Source organism: Staurois parvus, unplaced genomic scaffold (genome assembly GCF_062004578.1).
Source record: "Staurois parvus isolate SC_StPar_1 unplaced genomic scaffold, SC_StPar_1.0 ptg000525l, whole genome shotgun sequence".
NCBI lineage: Eukaryota > Metazoa > Chordata > Amphibia > Anura > Ranidae > Staurois > Staurois parvus.
In genome coordinates, this window is record NW_028318321.1 from 9,410,166 (window position 1) to 9,432,953 (window position 22,788).

The 22,788-nt window shown below is 41.9% G+C and overlaps 1 protein-coding gene across 2 annotated transcripts in view; it reads right to left on the reverse strand.

Annotated features, from left to right (window-relative positions):
- Nucleotides 1-2,562: 2,562 nt before the first annotated feature.
- The window catches only part of LOC149451731 (alpha-2-macroglobulin-like), a 141,504-nt gene continuing 121,278 nt past the window's right edge, over nucleotides 2,563-22,788 (reverse strand). For both annotated transcript variants that reach the window (XM_089690324.1, XM_089690323.1), the window contains exons 32-36: nucleotides 16,322-16,412; nucleotides 16,173-16,241; nucleotides 10,950-11,052; nucleotides 8,888-8,932; nucleotides 2,563-3,024 (exon numbers count right to left, since the gene is read on the reverse strand). In XM_089690324.1, the coding sequence (XP_089546450.1) occupies nucleotides 3,005-3,024; nucleotides 8,888-8,932; nucleotides 10,950-11,052; nucleotides 16,173-16,241; nucleotides 16,322-16,412 (328 nt within the window). In that variant the 3' untranslated portion in view covers nucleotides 2,563-3,004. The remainder of the gene's footprint in view (nucleotides 3,025-8,887; nucleotides 8,933-10,949; nucleotides 11,053-16,172; nucleotides 16,242-16,321; nucleotides 16,413-22,788) is intronic.

Genomic DNA, 22,788 nt, shown 5'->3' on the forward strand with positions numbered 1-22,788 from the left:
TAACTTCAAGATAAAGACTTGCCTATTCCTACCCCCCTTATTGGCCACTGAAGCACTGTCATTGCTGTAGGAAATTGAAGGATCAGGATTTAAAACCCAAATTCGGGCACAACAAACAATGAACCTTTGCAGTGCTTCCCAGCAAGAGTTAAATCCTCATTCGGTCTAGGGCAGTGGTCGGCAAGCCGCGGCTCGCGAGCCACATGCAGCTCTTTACACACTCTAATGCGGCTCTTCTGTGTGCCGGGCGCCCGCTCCCCTCCCTCCTCTCGGGCGGCCGCCCCAAAAGTCAGGACTCTGCAGCTAGCCCAGCAATGGGCAAACTACGGCCCACGGGCCGTATACGGCCCGGCGGACCTTTTAATCCAGCCCGCGGAGCGTGGCAAACATTGGCTGTCAGGATGTAGGCGGGGCAGCGTGACGAACTCCTCTCCTCTCACAGTCCGCCCTGAAGACCGGAACGACGCGGGAACACGGCGAGAGGAACGCGCGGAGCAAAGGTAAGTGAATTGACACAATATGGGGAATGAATTACTATAGGGGGGATGAATTACTATATGGGGGATGAATTACTATGGGGGATGAATTACTATATGGGGGATGAATTACTATATGGGGGATGAATTACTATATGGGGATGAATTACTATATGGGGGATGAATTACTATATGGGGGATGAATTACTATATGGGGGATGAATTACTATGGGGGATGAATTACTATGGGGGATGAATTACTATGGGGGATTAATTACTATGGGGGATGAATTACTATATGGGGGATGAATTACTATGGGGGGATGAATTACTATATGGGGGGATGAATTACTATGCGGGATGAATTACTATGGGGGATGAATTACTATATGGGGGATGAATTACTATATGGGGGATGAATTACTATATGGGGGATGAATTACTATGGGGGATGAATTACTATGGGGGATGAATTACTATATGGGGGATGTATTTTCAGTTTTAAAAATGTGGCTCTCAAAATAAATTTCAATCGTGGTTTTGGCGAGATTTGGCTCAGTTGAAAAAAAAGGTTGCCCACCACTGGTCTAGGGGGTTCCAGAATAGGCTGTCTTGCTTATCCTTGTTCAGCAGGTTCCCTTGATACGTGCGACTGTTCCCTGCAACCACCTCCGTAAGCTGCTCCTGGCTTAAGTCACATTCCTACCTTCACTAATACAATACAGGGTTAATAGCCATGCACCGTACATGATGATGTCAAGGCTTTGCCCACAGACTGGAGCTTTAGGTAAAACCGCGTCAGATCTGGCTGAAGCATGTGATCAGGTAACCGATACAGCCTCTTCTGCAAACCCTTAGACTTAAAGAGCATTAAATCCTTGCAGTGGGGGAGCACTGTGAGAGTTTTTTTTCTGGCTCAATGATGAAGACTACTGAATCACGAGACCTGCCGATGGATTGGAAGGAACACTGGCTGATCTAAGATCAGTAATGGGGGTATTATGGGATGAGCAGGGAGGGGGGCCATTGGCTCCAGCTTGTTTAAAAGTACCAACTTTAAAAAAAAAACCCTGCTTGTTGTTTACAAGTGCAGTAGACTTTGTGCTTGTGTCAATGCTGAGAAATATAGGCAGATACTTATCTATTACACCAAGGAGGCATATGACTGGCCCCAAATGTATTCTGCAACAGGACAATGACCCCAAACTTACAGTCATTAAGAACTAGCTTCAGTGTTTAGAAGAACAGAACAAGGAGTCCTGGAAGTGATGGTTTGGCCCTCACAGAGCCCTGTTCGCAACATATGGAGTCTGTCTGGGATTACATGAAGAGACAGAAGGATTTGAGGCAGCCTACATCTACAGATGATCTGTGGTTAGTTCTCTAAAATATTTGGCAGAACCTACCTGCAGAGTTCCTTCAAAAACTGTGCAAGTGTACCTAGAAGAATTGATGCTGTTTTGAAGACAGGGTGGTCACACCAACTATTGATTTGGATTCCTCTTTTGTTCATTTTTTTTTTTTACTCATTTTGCTAATTGAGAAAAATAAACTATAAATACTTCAATTTCTGAAAGCATATTTTATTTACAGCATTTATTCACACCTGCTAAAACGTTTGCACAGCACTGTATGTTTGTGCCAAGCTCATTGAGTTCTACTCCTGAATCTTCGTGATGAGTTGTGACCACATTAGTGTTGCCATGTGGCCATATTACGTCCAGGGGCGGACTGACCATTTGGAAACTCGGGCACTTCCCGAGGGCCCGGGGTCAGTAGGGGGCCCATGACATGCCCCTGGTACCTTTTTCATAGGCTTTTTTGAGTTTGGGCAAGGACACAGGGGCCCCATGATCCCCTATTGCCCGGGGGCCCCATGAGTTGTCAGTCCACCCCTGATTACGTCCATGATGTCATAAACATCACTGCCCTTTTGTAACATCATCTGCAGCTCATCGCATCAAAAATGAAAGCTGGGTTTGCACCCAACTCCATTCTGAACAAACGCAAGCTCATCCCTACTGTTGAAACCCAATTCCAATTGTATCATTTAATATACCAAAGAGAAGATAAAAGCCTCAGCATATTCTGTAGTACAACACAGCAGGCTTTATTGCAATGCCCAAATAATACAAAAACATAAAACATTAAAAATACATGTGTGGTTTGTTAGTAAAACCGTAGACGTATTTAAGAAATGTTTAAATTGGTGTATTTCCTAAATGTTACATATAGTTTGCTGCTGTGCTGTAAAACTTATCATGGCGTACGAAAAGCTTAGGAAGAAAAAAAAAGAAAAAAAGTGAGTTGAGTAGGTGGCAACTGAGTGCAACTATAAAACAGAACCTAGATTAGGATTGAATCAAAAATATGTGATGTGAATAACAAGGATTTACAGACTGTCTGGACTACACGGATTTTAGCAATTGTGAGTTTATCATTGTGCTGTTGTCTAAACTCAAATTTATTAGCTTCATCTGCGTTGACAGTTTTGGCTGCAAGTTGTCTTTCTGTGCAAATATTGTTTCTTATGCATATCGAATGTCATCTGAAAATGAAAAAGATACAGTAGATTAGTTATAACATGGTGACACAACACAAGAGCATCCTTTCTGTTACTGTCCTCAGCAGCAGCTGTGATTCTCAGAATTGTACGGTGAAAACAAAACTGTAAAAAAAAAAAACCTTTTTGTGTCGAGAAGTCATAGTTGGCTAATTTGACAATAATTTGTACACCTAATTTTTATAACTTTTTTAAACATAAGGTTTTTATTTGGTACATAGTTTTAATCAAATTTACCCTATACATTTATTATAGAATGACAAATGCATACAAATATACACTGCTCAAAAAAATTAAAGGAACACTTTTTAATCAGAGTATAGCATCAAGTCAATTAAACTCCTGGGATATTGATGTGGTCAGATAAGTAGCAGAGAGAGCATTTTCAGCTGCTTTGGTGTTAAAGAAATTAACAGATGCACTAGATGGTTAACACTGAGACAACCCCCAAAACAGGAATGGTTTTACAGATGGAGGCCACTGGCATTCTTTTCTCTGTTCATATTTTCTGACTGTTTTTCACTAGTTTTGCATTTGTCTAGGGTCAGTGTCACTACTGGTAGCACGAAGCAATACCTAGACCCTACAGAGGTTGCGCAGGCAGTCCAACTCCTCCAGGATGGCACATCAATACATACCATTGCCAGAAGGTTTGCTGTGTCTCCCAGCACAGTCTCAAGAGCATGGAGGAGATTCCAGGAGACAGGCAGTTACTCTAGGAGAGCTGGACAGGGCCATAGAAGGTCCTTAACCCATCAGCAGGACTGGTATTTGCTCCTTTGTGCAAGGAGGAACAGGATGAGCACTGCCAGAGCGCTACAAAATGACCTCCAGCAGGCCATTGGTGTGAATGTCTCTGATCAAAAAATCAGAAACAGACTTCATGAGGGGGTCCTGAGGGCCCAATGTCCTCTAGTGGGACCTGTGCTCACTGCCTGGCACCATAGAACTCGATTGGCATTTTCCATTGAACCCCAGAATTGGCAGGTCCACCACTGGCACCCTGTGCTTTTCACTGATTTGAGCAGGTTCACCCTGAGCACATATGACAGACGTGAAAGGGTCTGGAGAAGATGTGGAGAACGTTATGCTGCCTGTAACATCGTTCAGTATGACCGCTTTGGTAGTGGGTCAGTGATGGTCTGGGGAGGCATATCCATGGAGGGATGCACAGACCTCTACAGGCTAGACAATGGCACCCTGACTGCCATTAGGTATCGGAATAAAATCCTTGGACTCCTTGTCAGATCATACGCTGGCACAGTGGTTCCTGGGTTCCTCCTGGTGCACGACAATGCCCAGCCTCATGTGGCGAGAGTATGCAGGCAGTTCCTGGAGGATGAAGGAATTGATATCATTGAATGGTCCCCACACTCGAGTGACCTAAATCCAATGGATCACCTCTGGGATATCATGTTTCAGTCCATCCGACGCCGCCAGGTTGTACCTCAGACTGTCCAGGAGCTCAGTGATGCCCTGGTCCAGATCTGGGAGGAAATCGGCCAGGACACCATCCGTCGTCTCATTAGGAGCATGCCCCGATGTTCTCAGGCATACATACAAGCACATGAGGGCCATACAGACTACTGAATACCATTTTGAGTTGCTGCCATGAAATTTCAGCAAAATGGACTAGCCTGCTGCCTCATTTTTTCACTTTGATTTTTGGGGTGTCTGAATTCAGTCCTCTGTAGGTTGATAATTTTCATTTCCATCAAATGCTGGGGCATCTTTACATTCCTAACACATTACCCAGTCCATATCAGTATAGATATCCAGCATGATATTTTTTCCCATTGAGATCTGATGTGTTTTCAAAGTGTTCCTTTCATTTGAGCAGAGTAAAAGAAGAATCTAAGGAAAAAATTCAATAATTACAGCATTAAACATACAGAAAAGCAGATTAACACTGCCACCAGAAGGCGGCAATGTTCATCTGCAGGTTGTAGGCATTGATTTTTATCAGTGAACCCTCCAGGCTGCATGTGATCACTATATCATAGCTGAAGTAGCTGAAGTAGCATCATATGATCTAAGCTATCAGTGTCAGCTGTAATTGATAACCATTAGCTGCATTAAATATCAGCTGGTGGCCCTCAAAGGGGTGAATGTTTATAATCCCGTCCCCACAATGAAGCATTGCACAGGGTATATTTTTATAATAATAAACTTTATTTTATATAGCACCTGTAAAGGTAGCGTCTCAAAGAAAACACAAGAAATACACAATAAAAAGCAATGGAAAAAAGAACAATTAAGTGAAAGCTTGTCTAAAAAAAAAAAGTTTTTAGATTTGATTTGAATGTGTCAGGGATCCGGGTATGACCAGAAATGTGTGGGAACACAGGCGTGGTCAGGGCTGGAGAGGTGGAATGATCAGGTAGGCCGTATGGGTCTGTAATGCACCGTCTGGCGGTACCTCTAGCAACCCACGGAATAAGATGCAGAGTCTAAGTCCCAGTCTGCTTGTTCACCAGGGCCCCTGATGGTGGGGATGGACTTGGAGCAGACAGAGCCCCTGAGTACACCCACCCGTGGTAGAGGGATCTGCCAAAGGTATATTCTGGAGGAGAGCCTGATGTGAAGAGGCGGATGGGTACGTGCAGGACGGATGGATGGCTGAGCAGAAGCATACCGGCCGACAGGCCGGGTCGGTAACGGTGGGGACAGCGCAGTACAAGGCAGCAGGCACAGAATAGTCGGGTCAGTAACAGGAGATCAGATCCAATGAGGGTATCCAAGAGAAGTCAGACAGGCCAGGGATCAGGGCAGGAGAAGTCAGCAGAGGTCAGGATCAAAACAGGGTCAGCAACAAATCAGATAGGCAGATATGCAGGAACACAGGATACCAGGTACAGGGGCTCATGAGAAACAACACCAAAGCACTGACTGCAGGTCTGGCCATTGCTTAAATACACCTCCTGCAATCAGCCTCAGGTGATGGCTTGATTGCAGGAGTGAGATTCTGGCTGCTGAGAGCACCCGCTGGCCAGCACTGGTACTGCAGCCCACAAGGCAGGTGAGTCCCACCACCAGTGGCGAGTCCATTCCTGACAGAATGAGTTTAGAGAAAATGACTCTCTGATGGTCCTTGGAAGTGAATTTCAGAGATTACAAAGAAGACCAGAATTTGAGGAGCAGAGGTAGGGGGGCAGTAAGTAGATACAAGTTCAGACAGATAATGGGATGCCAAGCCATGAAGAGTCTTAGGCTCCATGAACACGGGGCGTTTTAATAACGCTGGTAACGTTAGCTGTGTAAAGTCCTGTTAAAAACATGAGTTTTTAGTGTTTTTGTATTAGCGTTTAGTGGTGTAATGCCACGTTTGAGTTTTTAGCGTTTTTTAGAGGTTTTTTTTTACCAAAAAACGTTTGCCGCATTTTGCTGTGTTTTTCAGCGTTACAGTGTTTTTACAGCTAACAAACTCCTCTAGAAACCCATTAGTTCTGTTTTTTTTTTCCACTCAAAAAACGCCCCTGCCAAAAAACATTGATTACAGTCTGTGTGCATGGACACATAGAATAACATGCTGGGGAGTTTACTGGCTGTAGAAAAAAGCCAAAAACAGCTGCTGTAAAAAACGTCCAGTGTGCATGAGGACTTATAGGTGAGCAAGAGGATCTTATCCTAATGGTGGACAGTAGGGGATTAAACGAATAACTTTAAATGGGGAAGGCATAGTTTGTTTTTATTATATCGGCTATTATTCTAGTATTTACCCAAAAGTACTTTTTTATGCCATTGACATTTTTACATATTTTTAGTATTGCATTCAGTGTAGAGATTTGTAGATTTGCCACATTAGATAATCTACTACAATGACTTCCAGCTGTTTACAACTATTGAAATGAGACATCAGCCACACAGGGAGTGCTTTATTTTCAATAAGTTAGCTGATTAATAAGTTTGCATTGTGAGAAGAAGCAGTACAGCAAAACCACTGTGTAGTCTGCAAAGCAGAAAGCACAGCCTGCACATGCAATGATCATATATGGCTGCACTTCATGCCCACATAAAGTCACAAATTATATGTAAAAAAACAGTTTTTGAAACATGAACATATATTGATCAGACTATTTACATCAAGCTTATCTCTGTTACATGCCAGGACAGGGCTGACAAGTGGTGAATTTTCGATGGCAGAATCTTCCCCTTCGGCCCTCCCTATTATGTTCAGGTGTGAGTTCAGAGAGTGTATATTGGAGTAATAATTCAGAGAGGAAGAAGGCTCTCTATGGCTGATAAAAAGCAGGAGGACCAGATTAACAACAAGAGTAAGATGAGAATTACCTTGTCATGCTTAGGGGAGTGCAACTTTTTCTGTTGAGACTTTTATGCTTTATGAAAGAAGAAAGAGCAGGCTTTTCTTTTCTCAAGACTATTTCTGAAGCCTGTTTCCCCCCATCCCCACAATGCATATACAAAAAATGGTAAGATACTTTCCATTTAACATACAGTATAATTTACCACTGAAAAATGATTTCACATTCTGCAGTTGTTTCTAAAAGCTTCTCTTGAACCTCTCTCATCTCTTTCTTTGGGGCATATCATGTACAGTATTTTTGGTGTAATATCCCGTCATGCCACATGAACTTGTCCAGATGTATACATCATTCAGGATTCAAGAGGTTTGAAAAAGATATCATGTCTCCTGAATAGCATAGCAGACTGAGATATTTTCACCTTATTCTATTCCTCCCACTGATCGCTTGTTATGGATTCCATTCTTCCTACTGAGCACCAGTCATGGGCCTCCATTTGTCCGTCTAACTACCAGTCATGGATCTCCAATTCTCCCTCTAACCACCAGTCATGGGCCTCCATTTTTCCTACTAACTACCAGTCATGGATCTCCAATTCTCCCTCTAACCACCAGTCATGGGCCTCCATTTTTCCCACTAACTGCCAGTCATGGATCTCCATTTCTCCCTCTAACCACCAGTCATGGGTCTCCATTATTTCCACTGATCACCATTGATGGGGTGCTATATTCTGACCAGCAATGATGGGAAATCATTTCTCCCATTGACCTTTTGTTGCTGAGGTATTTATTACTCTTACTGACCACTGACACCATTGCATTTATTACTCCCATTGACCTATAAAGCCTGGGCATTTATTACTCCCATTGACCTATAAAGCCTGGGCATTTATTACTCCCATTGACCTATAAAGCCTGGGCATTTATTACTTCCACTGACCTGCTAAGCCTGGGCATTTATTACTTCCACTGACCTACTAAGCCTGGGCATTTATAACACCCACTGACCTCCGAAGTCTGGGCATTTATTAATCCCACTGTCCTCCAATACTGGCCAATTATTTATCCACTAACCACTAATGCTGGGGCATTCTTTACTTATACTGACCACTATGGCCAAGGCATATTTTAGTCCTAATAATGTCCAATATCAGGGTGTTCTTTATTATGCCTACTGGTCACAGTCTAGCCTTCAAGCAGTTTACTGGCCTTTTGTTTCAAAGGTTTGAGGACCCCTGATCTAGAGGTTCTAAAAACCTCTTACTTTTAATATCCTGGAGCTTTTATTGTAAGGTGAACTGTCTTGCCCAAGATGTCTGTTCGGTCTGAAGCCAATGATAAAAGCTATAAAATTTTAATAATTTAAACATTACCATCTCACGAGTGAGAAGCGTGTTAGAGCACCTTATCTCCAAATCATGTGTCATCACTTCAGAATCAGACTCATACCATTACTTGCATATCCTACATTTTTTGACAAGTAATATGATCTTACTCTTACACAAAACATGGGAATATAGCTTTTTTTTTTTAAATTTATTTTGTGTATGGAGGTACAATATCCAGGTTGCTATTGTCATGTCATACCTCTTGAACTGCAGGGGGCGCTATACTTTGTCACCGCAGAATCGCCTGAAAGAGAAATGCATATTGTATATCAAGTGTTTGTTTTCACCCTAATCCCCAGCTTGCCTATAATTAAGATAATATATTTAGATAGTAAAAATGAAGGATTTTTAGCTATATGAAGGGACTGTGTGTGATGCTAACACATGAATATGCTGGGAAGAGAATACAGGAGATAAATATGGGTGAGAACAGAAGGGAAGGTTTTGTAGGCTGTTCTGTTTCATGGCGTATCATTATACTAGGCTATTATACAATATGAACATACAGAATGCCTTATTACACACTAATCATTATTTTTGAGTGCATGCCGGCAGTGCATCACAATTGTTTTCCAGCAAAACCAATGCCATTAGGTGTTTACACATTCTGCAGAATTATAATATTAGAACCTTGAAGTGACTCCTTTAGATCTATGTCACATGGGCTTCAGTTTATATAAGAACAGTGTGAACAGCAAGCTTTCTTGAAGCTTTTGCAAAGCATTTGGCAAGCTTTAAGGAGCCTTCTCTTCTCTAAGCCTTTAAAGCACCATTCAGCTCATGTTTGGAAATGTTATAGAGAGATCGTAACGGGAATGCTGATTGTCACTTTAAACAAACTGCTAGCAGGCTTCAGCAGACTTTCAACAAACTTCAAGTAGTGCTGAAGCATGCTAGCAGCTCGTTAGGATCCCGTTAAGATCTTTGTTCAACATTTATAAACTGGAGCTGAATGGTACTTTTTAAAGCTTCAAAAAAGCTTGCTGAAAGCTCTGCAAATGCTTTATAAAAGCTTGATGTTCACACTGCTCTTATACAAGTTGAAGCATACGAGAAACGGGCCTCATCATCCCGGAGATCCCATCTTTGGAGAGAGCCGGAGCCTAAACACACCCTGAAAGCCCTGATACCTAATGTAATCTAAATCTCCTTTTGTGGAATGTGCAGAAGCCTAAAGTGTATGTCCAGCTCAAAGGTTTTCTAGATCAGTGAAGGATTAGAACCCTTGCTATTTGGGTTCTGTAAGAGTTAATGTTTTAATGGCATGCCAACACACCTTGCCAACAGAAGTGCACTGTAGTGCAACGGAATGCATGGTAAAACACTATAGTGGTTCACTGAATTTAAAAAAATAGTACCTGCACCTTTTTTGGTGTGTTTTTTAGGGAGCTCACTCAAATTAATAGACTGCCTTTACACAATGCACAGTAATGCAGCTTAATGCAGATGATTACTAGAATGCCATGTGTTGGCACCAGGGCTGTAGATAAGGGGGTACCACCAGTCCTCCTGTATGGGGCCCAGGCCAGCAGGGGGGCCCAGGCAGCTGGATAAACCGGGTGTGGGCAGGAAGCGTGATCGTCACAGCGGGGGGGCAATTACTGGAATCAATTCCTTGTATGGCAGCAGCTGAAAGCTGGATTCTTCTCCTCTCCCTTCTGCTGGCTTTCAGCAGCTACAGAGAGACCCATACAGGTGATCGGTTTTAGTAATTGCCCCCCGCTGCACCCATCACCCTCACTGTGCACCATACGTTTTCCCCTGCTGCCCAGGCTCCCCTGAGTGCCCCTATTCCTGCAGTGCAAGCACACAATGGGATCCTTCAGGATGAAGAGTGGGGGAAGGGTCCACTAAATATGTCGCATTTACCAGCCCCTTTCTTTCCTGAATGAACACACTGAATGATCGATACCGATCATTCACTGTGTTCATTCATAACAGAAGCACAGTAAACTATGTTTTTGGGGGGAGGCCCTGTCAGGTTGGCTGTATGGGGCCCTGTGGTTTCTAACAGCAAGCCCTGGTTGGCACAAAGTCCTATAGGTCCCATTAGAAAGAGCAGTTGTGCAAACAGACCATGCTAGTCCAGAACTGCTTTCATGCTTAGCGTGGTCAGGAAGCCCATAATACAAAGTGGGGACTGGCAGGATCCCTACATCTGTGACCCCCCCATGCAATTTCCTTAGTTCAGCAAACCCCAATTTCCACAAGTTAATCTGTGTATGGGTCATCTGGTAAAAGCATGCCGAGAAGAAGGGTACCTGGCTCATAGTAGTCAAAGATCCTGGCAGTGGCCGGCTGAAGATTGCTCACAGGAATATCCTGTTCAATGGAGAACTTAAAATTCTGTATGTCCTTGGTAAGCTGAGAACAAGAATGGGAAAATGTGTAAATGTCTTGAGGTCTGACCTGAAATATACAGTACATCCAGGTACACATCATATGTAGTTACATAGTTAGTCTGGCTGAAAAAAAACAAAAGTCCATCCAGTTCAACCATAGAAAAAAAAAAGTTATAATCCTATACCCACAGTTGATCATATTATATCAGATTTTCTTTTTAGAAATGTCACAAGGCCTGTTAGGTGACTACTATTGTACAACTTCAATTATTCCATTTCTATGACCTATAATTAATTGAACCCTAGGACTCATGAGCTTTGCTGAGTGGATTGGCCTAGCTTTGATTTAAAGGGGGCATGCCGCACCACAGCAGAGGGGGGCTCCCCTTGTTAAACTGCGACTGGAATGTTGTACGTTGTGTACAATAGGGTTCAATTGGACTTTATTAACAATGCAGTAAGGCACAGTGACCCATCAAAGATCAGGGTGGAATATCACCCATGAGAATTTGGAACGCATTAGTCTGACTTTTATAGGGCCTTTGTTAAAGGGCTTCTATTAGCTTCAAGCAGGATTTGCATTTCCATACAAGTTTAATGACAATGCAAAACCTGCCTGAAGCAGATAAAATGCAGATCAGAAGGAGGTCAACTGCAGTTTAAATGCACCTGTCAATGCAGTGGTGATCCTGCAGGGAAAGGGAGGTGGTCCACACCAGGTACCACCACTTGGAGAGAGAATGGCATTTCATGCTTATTAATGAAAATATTTGTAATGTTTGTGGGGAAGGGTGTTAAAAAAAGGTTAAGGTCCTACACTGCATTATTAAATTATGAATACAGAAGCACCTAAAACTGATGTCAAAATGGTGCCATCAACACAAACCCGGAACCCATACACACAAGCCCTTAAGCTAGTGGAAGCTGATTGGGTGTCATGGGTTGTAACAAAGCATTGCTCTTTAGACTATATTGCGTAGTTATACAAGCAGTAATTAAAGGCCAGCTTCGGTTAGTCTTCAGAAAATTAAAAACAGAAATTTTAAATGTGAGATTTATAAATACTGTATGTGACTCTTCTCTTCTGCTTGAAACTCATCATATAGACAGGAAGTGAGGAGCAATCTCCCAAATAGAGAAAATAAAAAGTTGACCGAGGTTTTAACCTTCCCATATTTTATCCAAACCAAAAGAAATCTTGGCTAGGGCTTGGATTTTACATAGAACACATTCTCCATAAGGCCCCATGCACACTGGGCATTTTAACCCCTTGCCTACAGAGCATTTATACCCCCTTCCTGCCCAAGCCAATTTCCAGCCTTCAGCGCTGTTGCACTTTGAATGAAAATTGCGCGGTCATGCAACACTGTACCCATATGAAATTTTTATTATTTTTTTTGTGACAGATAGAGCTTTATTTTGGTGGTATTTAATCAACTCTGGATTTTTTCATTTTTCTTAAACAAACCAAAAACCACTGAAAATTTTGAAAAAAAAAGTTTTCTTAGTTTTTGTTATAAAATTTTGTAAATAAGTGATTTTGCTTCTTCACTGATGTGCGCTAATGAGGCTGTAGTGATGGGCACGGATAGGCTGCACTGATGGACACTGATAGGTGGCACTGATGGGGAGGCACTGGTAGGTGGCACTGATGGGCATTGACAGGCATCACTGATATATGGCACTGATATATGGCACTGATAGGCGGTATTGATAGGCGGCACTGACGGGCACTGATAGGCGGCACTCATGCGCACTGGTAGGCGGCACTGAATTGCACTGATAGGCGGCAATGACTGGCACTGATAAATGGCAATGACTGGCACTGATAGGTGGCACTGATTGGCATTGATAGGTGGCACTGACTGGCACTGATGGGTGACACTGAAAGGCAGCTCAGATGGGCACTGATATGTGGCATTGATGTGCACTGGTAGGCACTGATACAGTATGTGGCATTGATGTGGCACTGATGGGCACTGGCACGTGGCACTGATGAGTACTGACAGCTGGCACTGATGGGCACTGACAGGTGGCACTGCTAGGGCTACACTGATCATCAGGGCACACTGATCATCAGTGCCCTGATGATCAGTGTACATGTCCCCTCCGCGGAATGCCGATTACCGGCTCCTCTCTTCTCCTCTGTCAGCGTGACAGCTCGAGAGGAGAGAAATGCCAATAACCGGCATTTCCCTGTTTACATGTGATCAGCTGTGATTGGACACAGTTGATCACATGGCCGAGCCGACCGAGGGACACAGCGCACCGCCGATTGCCGCACTGCACGCTCCCTGAGCTGCGCATGCGCGATGAGAATGGGAGGACGTCATGACGTCCTCCCAAAATGAGAGAACCACCTTGCGCCCATCATTTTACTATATGGCGGGTGGGAGGAGGTTAATAACGCTGGTAACGTTAGCTGTGTAAAGTCACATTAAAAATGTGAGTTTTACAGCATTTTTAGCGTTTTTGTATTAGCGTTTAGCAGCATTTTACCGTGTTTTTTCACATTTGTGTTTTTTAGATGTTTTAGTCAGAAGAAGTCCAAAAACGCTGGTTTGCCGCGATTTACTGCGTCTTACCACATTTTTCAGCGTTAGAGTGTTTGCACAGCTAAAAAACTCATCTAGTAACTCACTAGTCCTGTTTTTTTTTCCAGCCAAAAACGTCCCTGGCAAAAAATGCTGATTACAGTCTGTGTGCATGGACACATAGGATAACATGCTGAGGGGTTTACTGGCTGTAGAAAAAAACTTCAAAAGCCAAAAACTGACGCTGTAAAATCGTCCAGCGTGCATGAGGACTAAAACTGCAATAACCATTCTATTTATTCCTACTTATATAATATGTAATGTAGAGACTGAGGTTTTCACATTCTTTCAAGCAAATTTTACAGATGTAAAAGACTTCCAACCTTGTAGCAACAGTTTCAGAAGGCCCTCTTCTTTTCAGCCCCTGTGCACAAAGCTGGGTCAATAAAGACATGGCTTAAAGAGTTTGGTGTGGAGGTACTCAGTCCTGACCAACCCTATCAAACACCTTTAAGATGAATCAGAATAACTGCAAGCCAGGTCTTCACGTTCAATATCTGTGCCAGACCTTACAAATGCTCATTTTGCTGAATGGGTACAGATTTCTATATATACTCTCCAAAATCTTGTGTTATGCCTTTCCAGAGGAGGGGGGTATGCAATGTTTTTTAAGTTCATATCATAGGTGTGATGATAGCTGTCCACAACCTTTTGTCCATGTAGTGTATTTAATTGCCTTTTCACTACATTCTAAGTCCCTCTAGCCCACCCAAATACAATTTTTTTTCTCTTTTTGTGACAAAATGATAAGGCCGTCAGGAGTTGACTGTTTCAAAAATGTATATTCACTGCTGGCCACTATTTCACCAATTCCCCAACATAACCTGGCAATATCAGGAGAGGAGAGATAATCAAACACAATGCACCAACCCACAATGTAATCAATTTTCTGATCAGTGTTCATCTTTTGCTTTTCTTTGAAGCACTTCTTGGAATAAATACACTGCTCGAAGAAATTAAAGGGACACTTTTTAATCAGAGTATAGCATCAAGTTAATTAAACTCCTGGGATGTTGATCTGGTCAGGTAAGTAGCAGAGGAGGTTGTTAATCAGTTTCAGCTACACAGGCAGTCCAACTCCTCCAGGATGGCACATCAATTGCCAGAAGGTCTCAAGAACATGGAGGAAATTCCAGGAAACAGGCAGTTACTCCAGGAGAGCTGGACAGGGCCGTAGAAGGTTCCTAACCCATCAGCAAGACTGGTATCTGCTCCTTTGTGCAAGGAGGAACATCATCCTGAGCACTGCCAAAGCCCTACAGAATAACCTCCAGCAGGCCACTGGTATAAATGTCTCTGACCAAACAATCAGAAATAGATTTCATGAGGGTGGCCTGAGGGCCCGACATCCTCTAGTGGGACCTGTGTTCACTGTCCTACACCATAGAGATTGATTTGCCATTGGACACATGCTTTTCACAGATGAGAGCAGGTTCACCCTGAGCACATGTGACAGATGTGAAACGTTCTGGATAAGCTGTGGAGAATGTTATTCTGCTTGAAACATTGTTCAGCATGACCATTTTGGTGTTGGGTCAGTGATGGTATGGAGAGGAATATCCATGGAGTGATGCACAGACCTCTACAGGCTAGACAATGGCACCCTGACTGCTATTACGTATTGTAATGAAATCCTTGGACCCATTGTCAGACCCTACTCTGGTGCAGTGTGTCCTGGGTTCTTCCTGGTGCACGACAATGCCTGGCCTCATGTGGTGAGAGTATGCAGGCAGTTCCTGGAGGATGAATGAATTGATACCATTGAATGGCCCCCACACTCGCCTGACCTAAATCCAATAGAACACCTCTGGGATATCATGTTTCAGTCCATCCGAATCCAGCAGGTTGCACCTCAGACTGTCCAGGAGCTCAATAATGCCCTGGTCCAGATCTGAAAGCAAATACCCCAGGACAACATCTGTTGTCTCATTAGGAGCATGCCCCGATGTTGTCAGGCATGCATATAAGCCTGTGGAGGCCATACAAACTACTGAGTACTATTTTGAGTTGCTGCAATTAAATTTCAGCAAAATGGACAAGCCTGCTGCATCATTTTTTCACTTTGATTTTTGGGGTATCTTTGAATTCAGTCCTCTGTAGGTTGATAATTTTTATTTCCATCAAATGCTGGGGCATCCTTATGTAATATGTGTTATATAACACATTACCCAGTCCATATCAGTAAAGATATCCAGCATGATATTTTTCCCCATTGAGATCTGATGTGTTTTCAAAGTGTTCCTTTAATTTTTTTGAGCAGTGTATATTACTTACTATAGGAAACTGGGGTGGATAATCTTTTAGTTCGTTGTAAGTCAAAAGTGTGTTCAGTTAAGTTGTCTTCATGCTGTCATCCCGTCACTCCATATAGTCTGCTGCTTTTTTCTTAGCTTTGTATGCAGACCATGGAACAATCATGACAAATAGTTTTTCTCATGCAGATTTTTTAATTGTGTGTAGATATTGTGAAGCAATATATTCTAATGTCATATAATTCACTCATACTTTCTTACCAATCCTACACTCAGAAACTTGTTATAAAAATTACCTTTTCGAAGTAGACAATAACTTTGTTAGGATGGCTTTCTGTCTTCTTGATTATTCTGTTGATTGACAGCTGTAAAAAAAAAAGAAGCATGTGAAATGTCATGTTTTGTCATGGCAGGGCTGCCAACAAAAACCTATCAGTATGTTTACCTGTTTGACACTAGCCTTTATTGGGATGTACCCAGATGGCAGCTTTATTTCTGCTATCGCCATGTTGGAGTTCACACGACTGCCAGTGTAGCTGTAGGAAAAAAATGAATTCATTTTAAAGGAAATAGTGATTTTGTATACAATTTTATTGTTGTCAGGATTATATAAGTTGTAATTGTTTTTTTTGGGGGGGTTTGTCTTTTTTTTTTTTAGTGAGGTGAACTATTGCTCTCAGATCCTTTTCACATATTTGAATTTCAATTAATCTTTGACAAAAAAAAAAATGGAAGCTGTTTGGTTTTTATGCAAAGCTGCACTAGATTTTACACTCTCCAGTTTTAATAAATCAACCCCATTGTTTCAAGTAATTTTTGTTTCTTTTTAAATATCTTATTTACCTCTTTTTAAATATCTTAACAGTTATGAAAATGTATAATTGAAATAAGTATATAAGTAAAATGTATATTTTTACATACTAATAACTTATTAAGAACTAAAAAAAAAAAAAAACCTATTAAATTAAAACATTGTTTTCTCTTTAACAGAAATTGACTTTTACAATGAGTCAAGTCTTTTTTATTTTTCTGAATTGTGCTGGAAAACGACTGCTGAATGGCTTTCAAGGGCAAACCAGACAATGAATATATTCTATGACAAGTCATGTAAATCATGGTGCCACTACAGGTCTTGTTTGTGCTCACAAATGACCCAAACAGATCAGCCCACTGCTGCAGCCTCTTCTTTGCTACAAAGTTACAGTGTTCTGGGGAAAATGCTTTCTCCTGCCTGCAGCAGACAGATGAAATCATCTCAGTCTAAGCCAGGGGTCTCCAAACTTTCGAAACAAAGAGCTAGTTTACTGTCCTTCAAATAGTAGGTGGGCTGGATTGTTGCCAGTAGGAGTAAAATGCCCAGGCATCCATGGGAGTAAACAATTCCATAGGTTTGGTGGTAAGTGGGAGTAAAAAAAATTACATCATTGGTGTCAGTGGGAGGAATAGTACCCCATAATGGGTGTCAGTGGGAGAATTAGTCCCCCGTCTTTGGTGTCATTGGTTGGAATAGTATGCCATTGTTGGTGTCAATGGGGGGAATAGTGCCCTGCCTTTTGTGTCAGTGGAAGGAATAGTGCTGCAAGGGCTGGATAAAGGCAATCAAAGGGCCACATCTGGCCTTTGGACTGCAGTTTGGAGACCCCTAGTCTAGGCAAATTCACTTGACAGGAACTCGATGACTATTTTATTAAAGTGTACCTAACTCACAACAGTAAAATCAGTCTGTATATGCAGTAAAGCATGCTTGTTATACTCATTAAGGGGTTAATCCTCTTCATTGTGTAAAAACGCTGTTTGTTCCTGACTTCTATGATCCTCCCCTTTTTCCAGTGTCCCCCTCTTATCTTCTGATGAGACATATCATGTGGAGTCACTCTGCACATGCTCAGTTTGGTGTGTATTGTTAGGTTTTTTTTTCTTGGTAGAGTGCATGTGATCAGCACAGGGCCAATCAGCACTGACCAGACAGAGGTCAGGGGTTCTGCATCCTCCTACAGCAAAATGAAAACTCCTTCTACAAGCTTTAACCAGTGCTCAGCTGGACACTGATAGAAGTCACAAGACTGCTCTAACTGCTGAGGGGAGGTATTTAGCACTTTATATTCTCTAAAATAATTGCACTTCCATGTTCTATGTTCTGTGATAGACCAGATATAGTGAATGCAGGGTCCTGGGTTTATTAACACTTTAAGGATAAAATGTGTTGCTTTTGGAGGGGCGGAGCCTGAACATGGCAGTGGCGGAGAGCACGAGATAGAAGCTCTCCGCTAAAATTCCCCCACCCAGCCTCCCCAGGAACCCCATCCGAGTGGGGGATTTGTTGAGATAAGAGGTACCTGGAGCGTGGGGACCTCGACGGTAGTGCGGCGATCCGGAGACGGGGAGAGCGGGGAGCTGCTGGCCAATCAGGAGACCCGGTTCTCAGCAAGTGAGAGAGCCGGGAAGCCGGGTTTCCGTGGAGACAGGAGAGCGGCGTGACCACAAGGTCAGCCGCAAAGGAGCGCTGGGAAAGGAGGAAGCCGGCCGGCGTCCCACAAGGAGCGGAGAGGGACAAGGCGGCTTTTCTGAGTACCCCACTGTCTGGATATCCGGACCGGAGAGAGGCTGTGTGCTCTAAACATACCCAGGAACCACAGACACCCATATGGGAGAAGATTCAAGGAAGGAAGGAAATATAACTAAAGCTACCTTGTGGAATCCCCCAGGAAACCGCTCTGAAAACAGCAGCTGAAAGCCAACTAGCTGGATGGTAGCAAGCTGGAAACACACTGAAGAGAAGGAAGGGAGAATTGGGTGAGTGGAAGCATCTTGAATTGAACTAATGTTTTATTACACCCTATGTCTTGATTTTGAAATGGTATATAAGAACAGAAGATGAGAGAGATGAGGGGATTCCCAGGGGCTTTGAAGGAGAGATTAATTAAGCAATTAAAGAAGGAAATCTAGAGGACAACTCATCAGGCAAAGAAGGGACCCTGTCATAGAGTTATAATATCTAATATCTCATGAAAATTTAGAAGTGTCCCACAGAAGATATGAAGAATAAAAGTACCAAAGGAAGTGGGCTTAAAGGATCCCAAACGGGAACAATTAAAAAATACACGTCGCAGGGAAATATAACCCCAGAAAGGCTACAAGGAATAAATGGAAGAGAGGAAGGTGATATTAGACTTGTTAAATAGCCCTAGACTATCACTGGGCCTGAATGTTAGTAGAAGGAGGGAGGGAGAGATGGCGAGGGAGGGGGGGGAAGTTGGGGGGAGGGAAGGGGGGGAGGGAAACTGATAATAAGGTTAACACTCTGTAGGACTGAGAGAGGTATTAAAGCAAGGGAAAAGAGGAGGAGGGTAGTTATGCGACCCCCGGAAGGAAAGGATAAAGAGGATTTAAAAAAAGGATGGAAGAACTACAAGTCATCACTTATAACGTAAAGGGGCTGAATTGTCCTGGGAAGAGATTTAGGTTATTTAAGGAATTACATCATCAAGCAGTTTCGGTGGTTTTTTTGCAGGAGACACATCTTGAGATAGAATCCAAGGTTAAGTTAAAATCCAGAGATTACCCAACATGGTATTATGCAGATTCCCCGATTAGGAGAGCCAAAGCGGTAGCAATAGGGTTCAGAAAAAATGTAAGATTTGAATTGGAGGATAGAAAAGTGGACCCAGAGGGGAGATATTTGTTCTTGAAGGGTAAAATACAAGAGGTGGAGTGCACAGTAGCTAATATATATTGTCCAAATAAAAAACCAGAGAAGTATTTGAAGGGTGTGTTAATGAAATTGATGGATTTTAAAAAGGGTTGTTTGATATTGGCTGGAGATTTTAATTTCTGCATGGATCCACAAAAAGATACAACCTCTTCTGTGCAGTGAGAGGGGAGTAGATCTCTGAGACTATTAAAGAAGGTGATCCATGAGTTTCAATTGGTAGACTCATGGAGAATTTTGCATATGAAGGATAGAGACTACACATTTTTTTCAAATGCACACGAGACGTATTCAAGGTTGGATTATATACTGATAGAACATCAATTTATAGAGTCAATAGTTAAAGCAGATATAGGAGTAATGACCCTTTCAGACCATGCCCCTGTTGTATTGAGGATGGGATGGGGAAGGAGGAAAACAGATGGGGTAGGATGGAGGCTGAATGAAGCACTTCTCATGGATAAGGATATCGCACAGAAGATTGGGAAAGAAATTGAGAGATTCTTTAGAGAGAACGAGACAGAGGATGTGTCTAGGGCAACAGTGTGGGAGTCTCATAAGGCATATATAAGAGGAATCCTGATTACTATTGGGGCAAGAAAGAAAAGAGAAAGGAGAGAAAAAATTAGTGGGCTCTTAAAAGATATATCTGACCTGGAACAGATGCACAAAAATAGTATGGCAAAAGAAATGAAGCAGAAGATAAAAAAAAGAAAGAGGAGTTAGAGACTCTGATGGAAGAGGAGAGAAGGAGAGTTTATAACAAGGTGCTAAGTGAGAATTATAAATGGGGAGATAGGCCAGGAAAATATCTAATGAGAGCCTTAAGGAAAAAAAAAATAGGAATTATATAGATAAAATAAAAAGCCCCAAGGGAGAATTGGTCCACTCAAATAAGGAGATCGCAAAGGTGTTTGTGGATTATTACAGAAAGTTGTATAATATCAACCCATACGACGTAGCAAATAATATGGAAAAGGAAAATAGGGAAAAAAGGAAGATATATTTAAAAAATGAGGGACTACCAAAACTAAAAGAAGATCAACTAAATTCCCTTGAAGCAGAAATCACACAAGATGAGATAAAAGTAGCAGTAAAAATTATTTAGACGAGGAAAAGCCCAGGACCGGATGGCTACACAGCAGGGTACTATAAAAAATTTAGTGAAATATTGATTCCCAAATTGGAAAAATATATGAATGCCCTGGGAGGAGAGATGGACATGAGGGGAGAATCTTTACAGGCTCATATGGTACTGTTACATAAGGAAGGGAAAGATGCCTCGCAGTGTTCGAGTTATAGGCCAATTTCATTGCTGAATTTAGACACTAAGCTGTATGCAAAGGTCTTGGCAAATAGGCTGAAAGAGCTTATGCCTGAATGGATACATGGAGATCAGGTGGGTTTTGTCCCAGGAAGGGAGGGCAGGGACAATGGGTTGAGATCCCTGATGCTGATACAGAAAAGTAGAAAAGGGGAGAAACCGGTGGTGGTTCTTTCAATTGACGCCGAAAAGGCCTTTGATAGAGTAGACTGGGGCTTCATGATGGATACCTTAGAAGCCCTGGGAATTGGAGTTAGAATGAGGGAATGGATTGGAAAGCTGTACAGTAAGCCCTCCGCAGTGGTAATAGTAAATGGGGAAAAAACAGAGCCCATCGGGATGTCAAATGGAACAAGGCAGGGTTGCCCTCTGTCTCCCTTATTATATGTTATGTCACTAGAACCTCTTCTGTCAACAATAAGGAAGAATGGAGATATAAGGGGAATTCAGATAGGAGACGTAGAACATAAAGTGGCGGCCTTTGCAGATGATCTGCTGTTTTATGTGGGGAATCCCAGGATAACACTTCCAAACTTAATGAAATTGCTGAAGGAATACGGGGAACTATCAAATCTAAAAATCAACCCAACAAAAACTGAGATCTTAAATATAAATATCCCAAAAAGCGAAAAAGAGAAAATACAAAAAGAATTTCCCTTCATTTGGAAAGAAAGAGATATAAAATATTTGGGAGTAAGGCTTAGTGCGACGTATAAGAACTTGTATAAACTAAACTATATTTCATTATTAAATGAAGTGAAGGGGGAATTAAAAACTTTAGAAAGAGGATTTCCATCATGGTTAGGACGTATAAACCTGGTAAAAATGATAATCGTACCGAAAATTTTATATAGATTTCAAATGATCCCAATTAAACTCCCGGAAGCTTTTTTTAAAGTAATAAAAAGAATGATAACAAAATATATCTGGAGGAATAAAAAACCGAGGGTGTCCCATGAAATATTAAGTAGAGATAAAGGGAAGGGTGGTCTGAGAGCTCCAGATATTAAGAGATATTACAAAGCAGTAATTTTAGGGAGAATTTTTGACTGGACGTTCAATTTAGAGGGGAAAAGTTGGGGAAAAATTGAAAATACACTTAGTGGAACTAATTTGAATAGAATTATATGGTTACCGGCACAATATAGAGGATTGAAGGAGGATTTAAGTTTGTACACTGTAAATGTGTTAAAGGAATGGGATAAAATACACAAATATATGAAATGGGAATTTAACTCTATACTAATGCCACTAAGAAATACAGATTTTTTTTCCCCCAGTTAGAGAAGAGATAACAGGTAGATGGTTTATAAAGGAAGATGTCCAACTTAGAGACATAATGGGGGAAGGTAAATTGAAGACCTTTAAAGAGCTGGAAAAGGAAAAGGGAAATATTTTCACTAGGTTAGACGAGTGGCGTTATCACCAATTAAATTGTTTTTGGGGGAATCTCCCAAAACCCCTGAGAATGAAAAAGGATTGGAACTTGTTTGAAAGGTTGTTGGATGCACGGGGGGATAGGAAACACGGAACAGCTAAAATATATAGAATCCTCACAGATTTAGACACAAACACTAAACCAATGCACATAGTGAAATGGGAAAGAGATATAGGGGTGGTATTAGATGAAGAAAAACAGAAAAAAATAAACAGATTAGTTCACGAAAATGTAAGCTTAAGGGATGTAGAAACAAATTATAAATGTTTGACAAGATGGCACATTGTTCCGAGTGTAGAATGTAAGATAAGTGGGGAGAAATCACAGTGGTGTTGGCGAGAATGTGGGGAAGTGGGGACAGTGTATCATATTTGGTGGGAATGTCCAAAAATTCAAATATTCTGGAAAACAATAGTACATTTAATAGAGACCATTATAGGA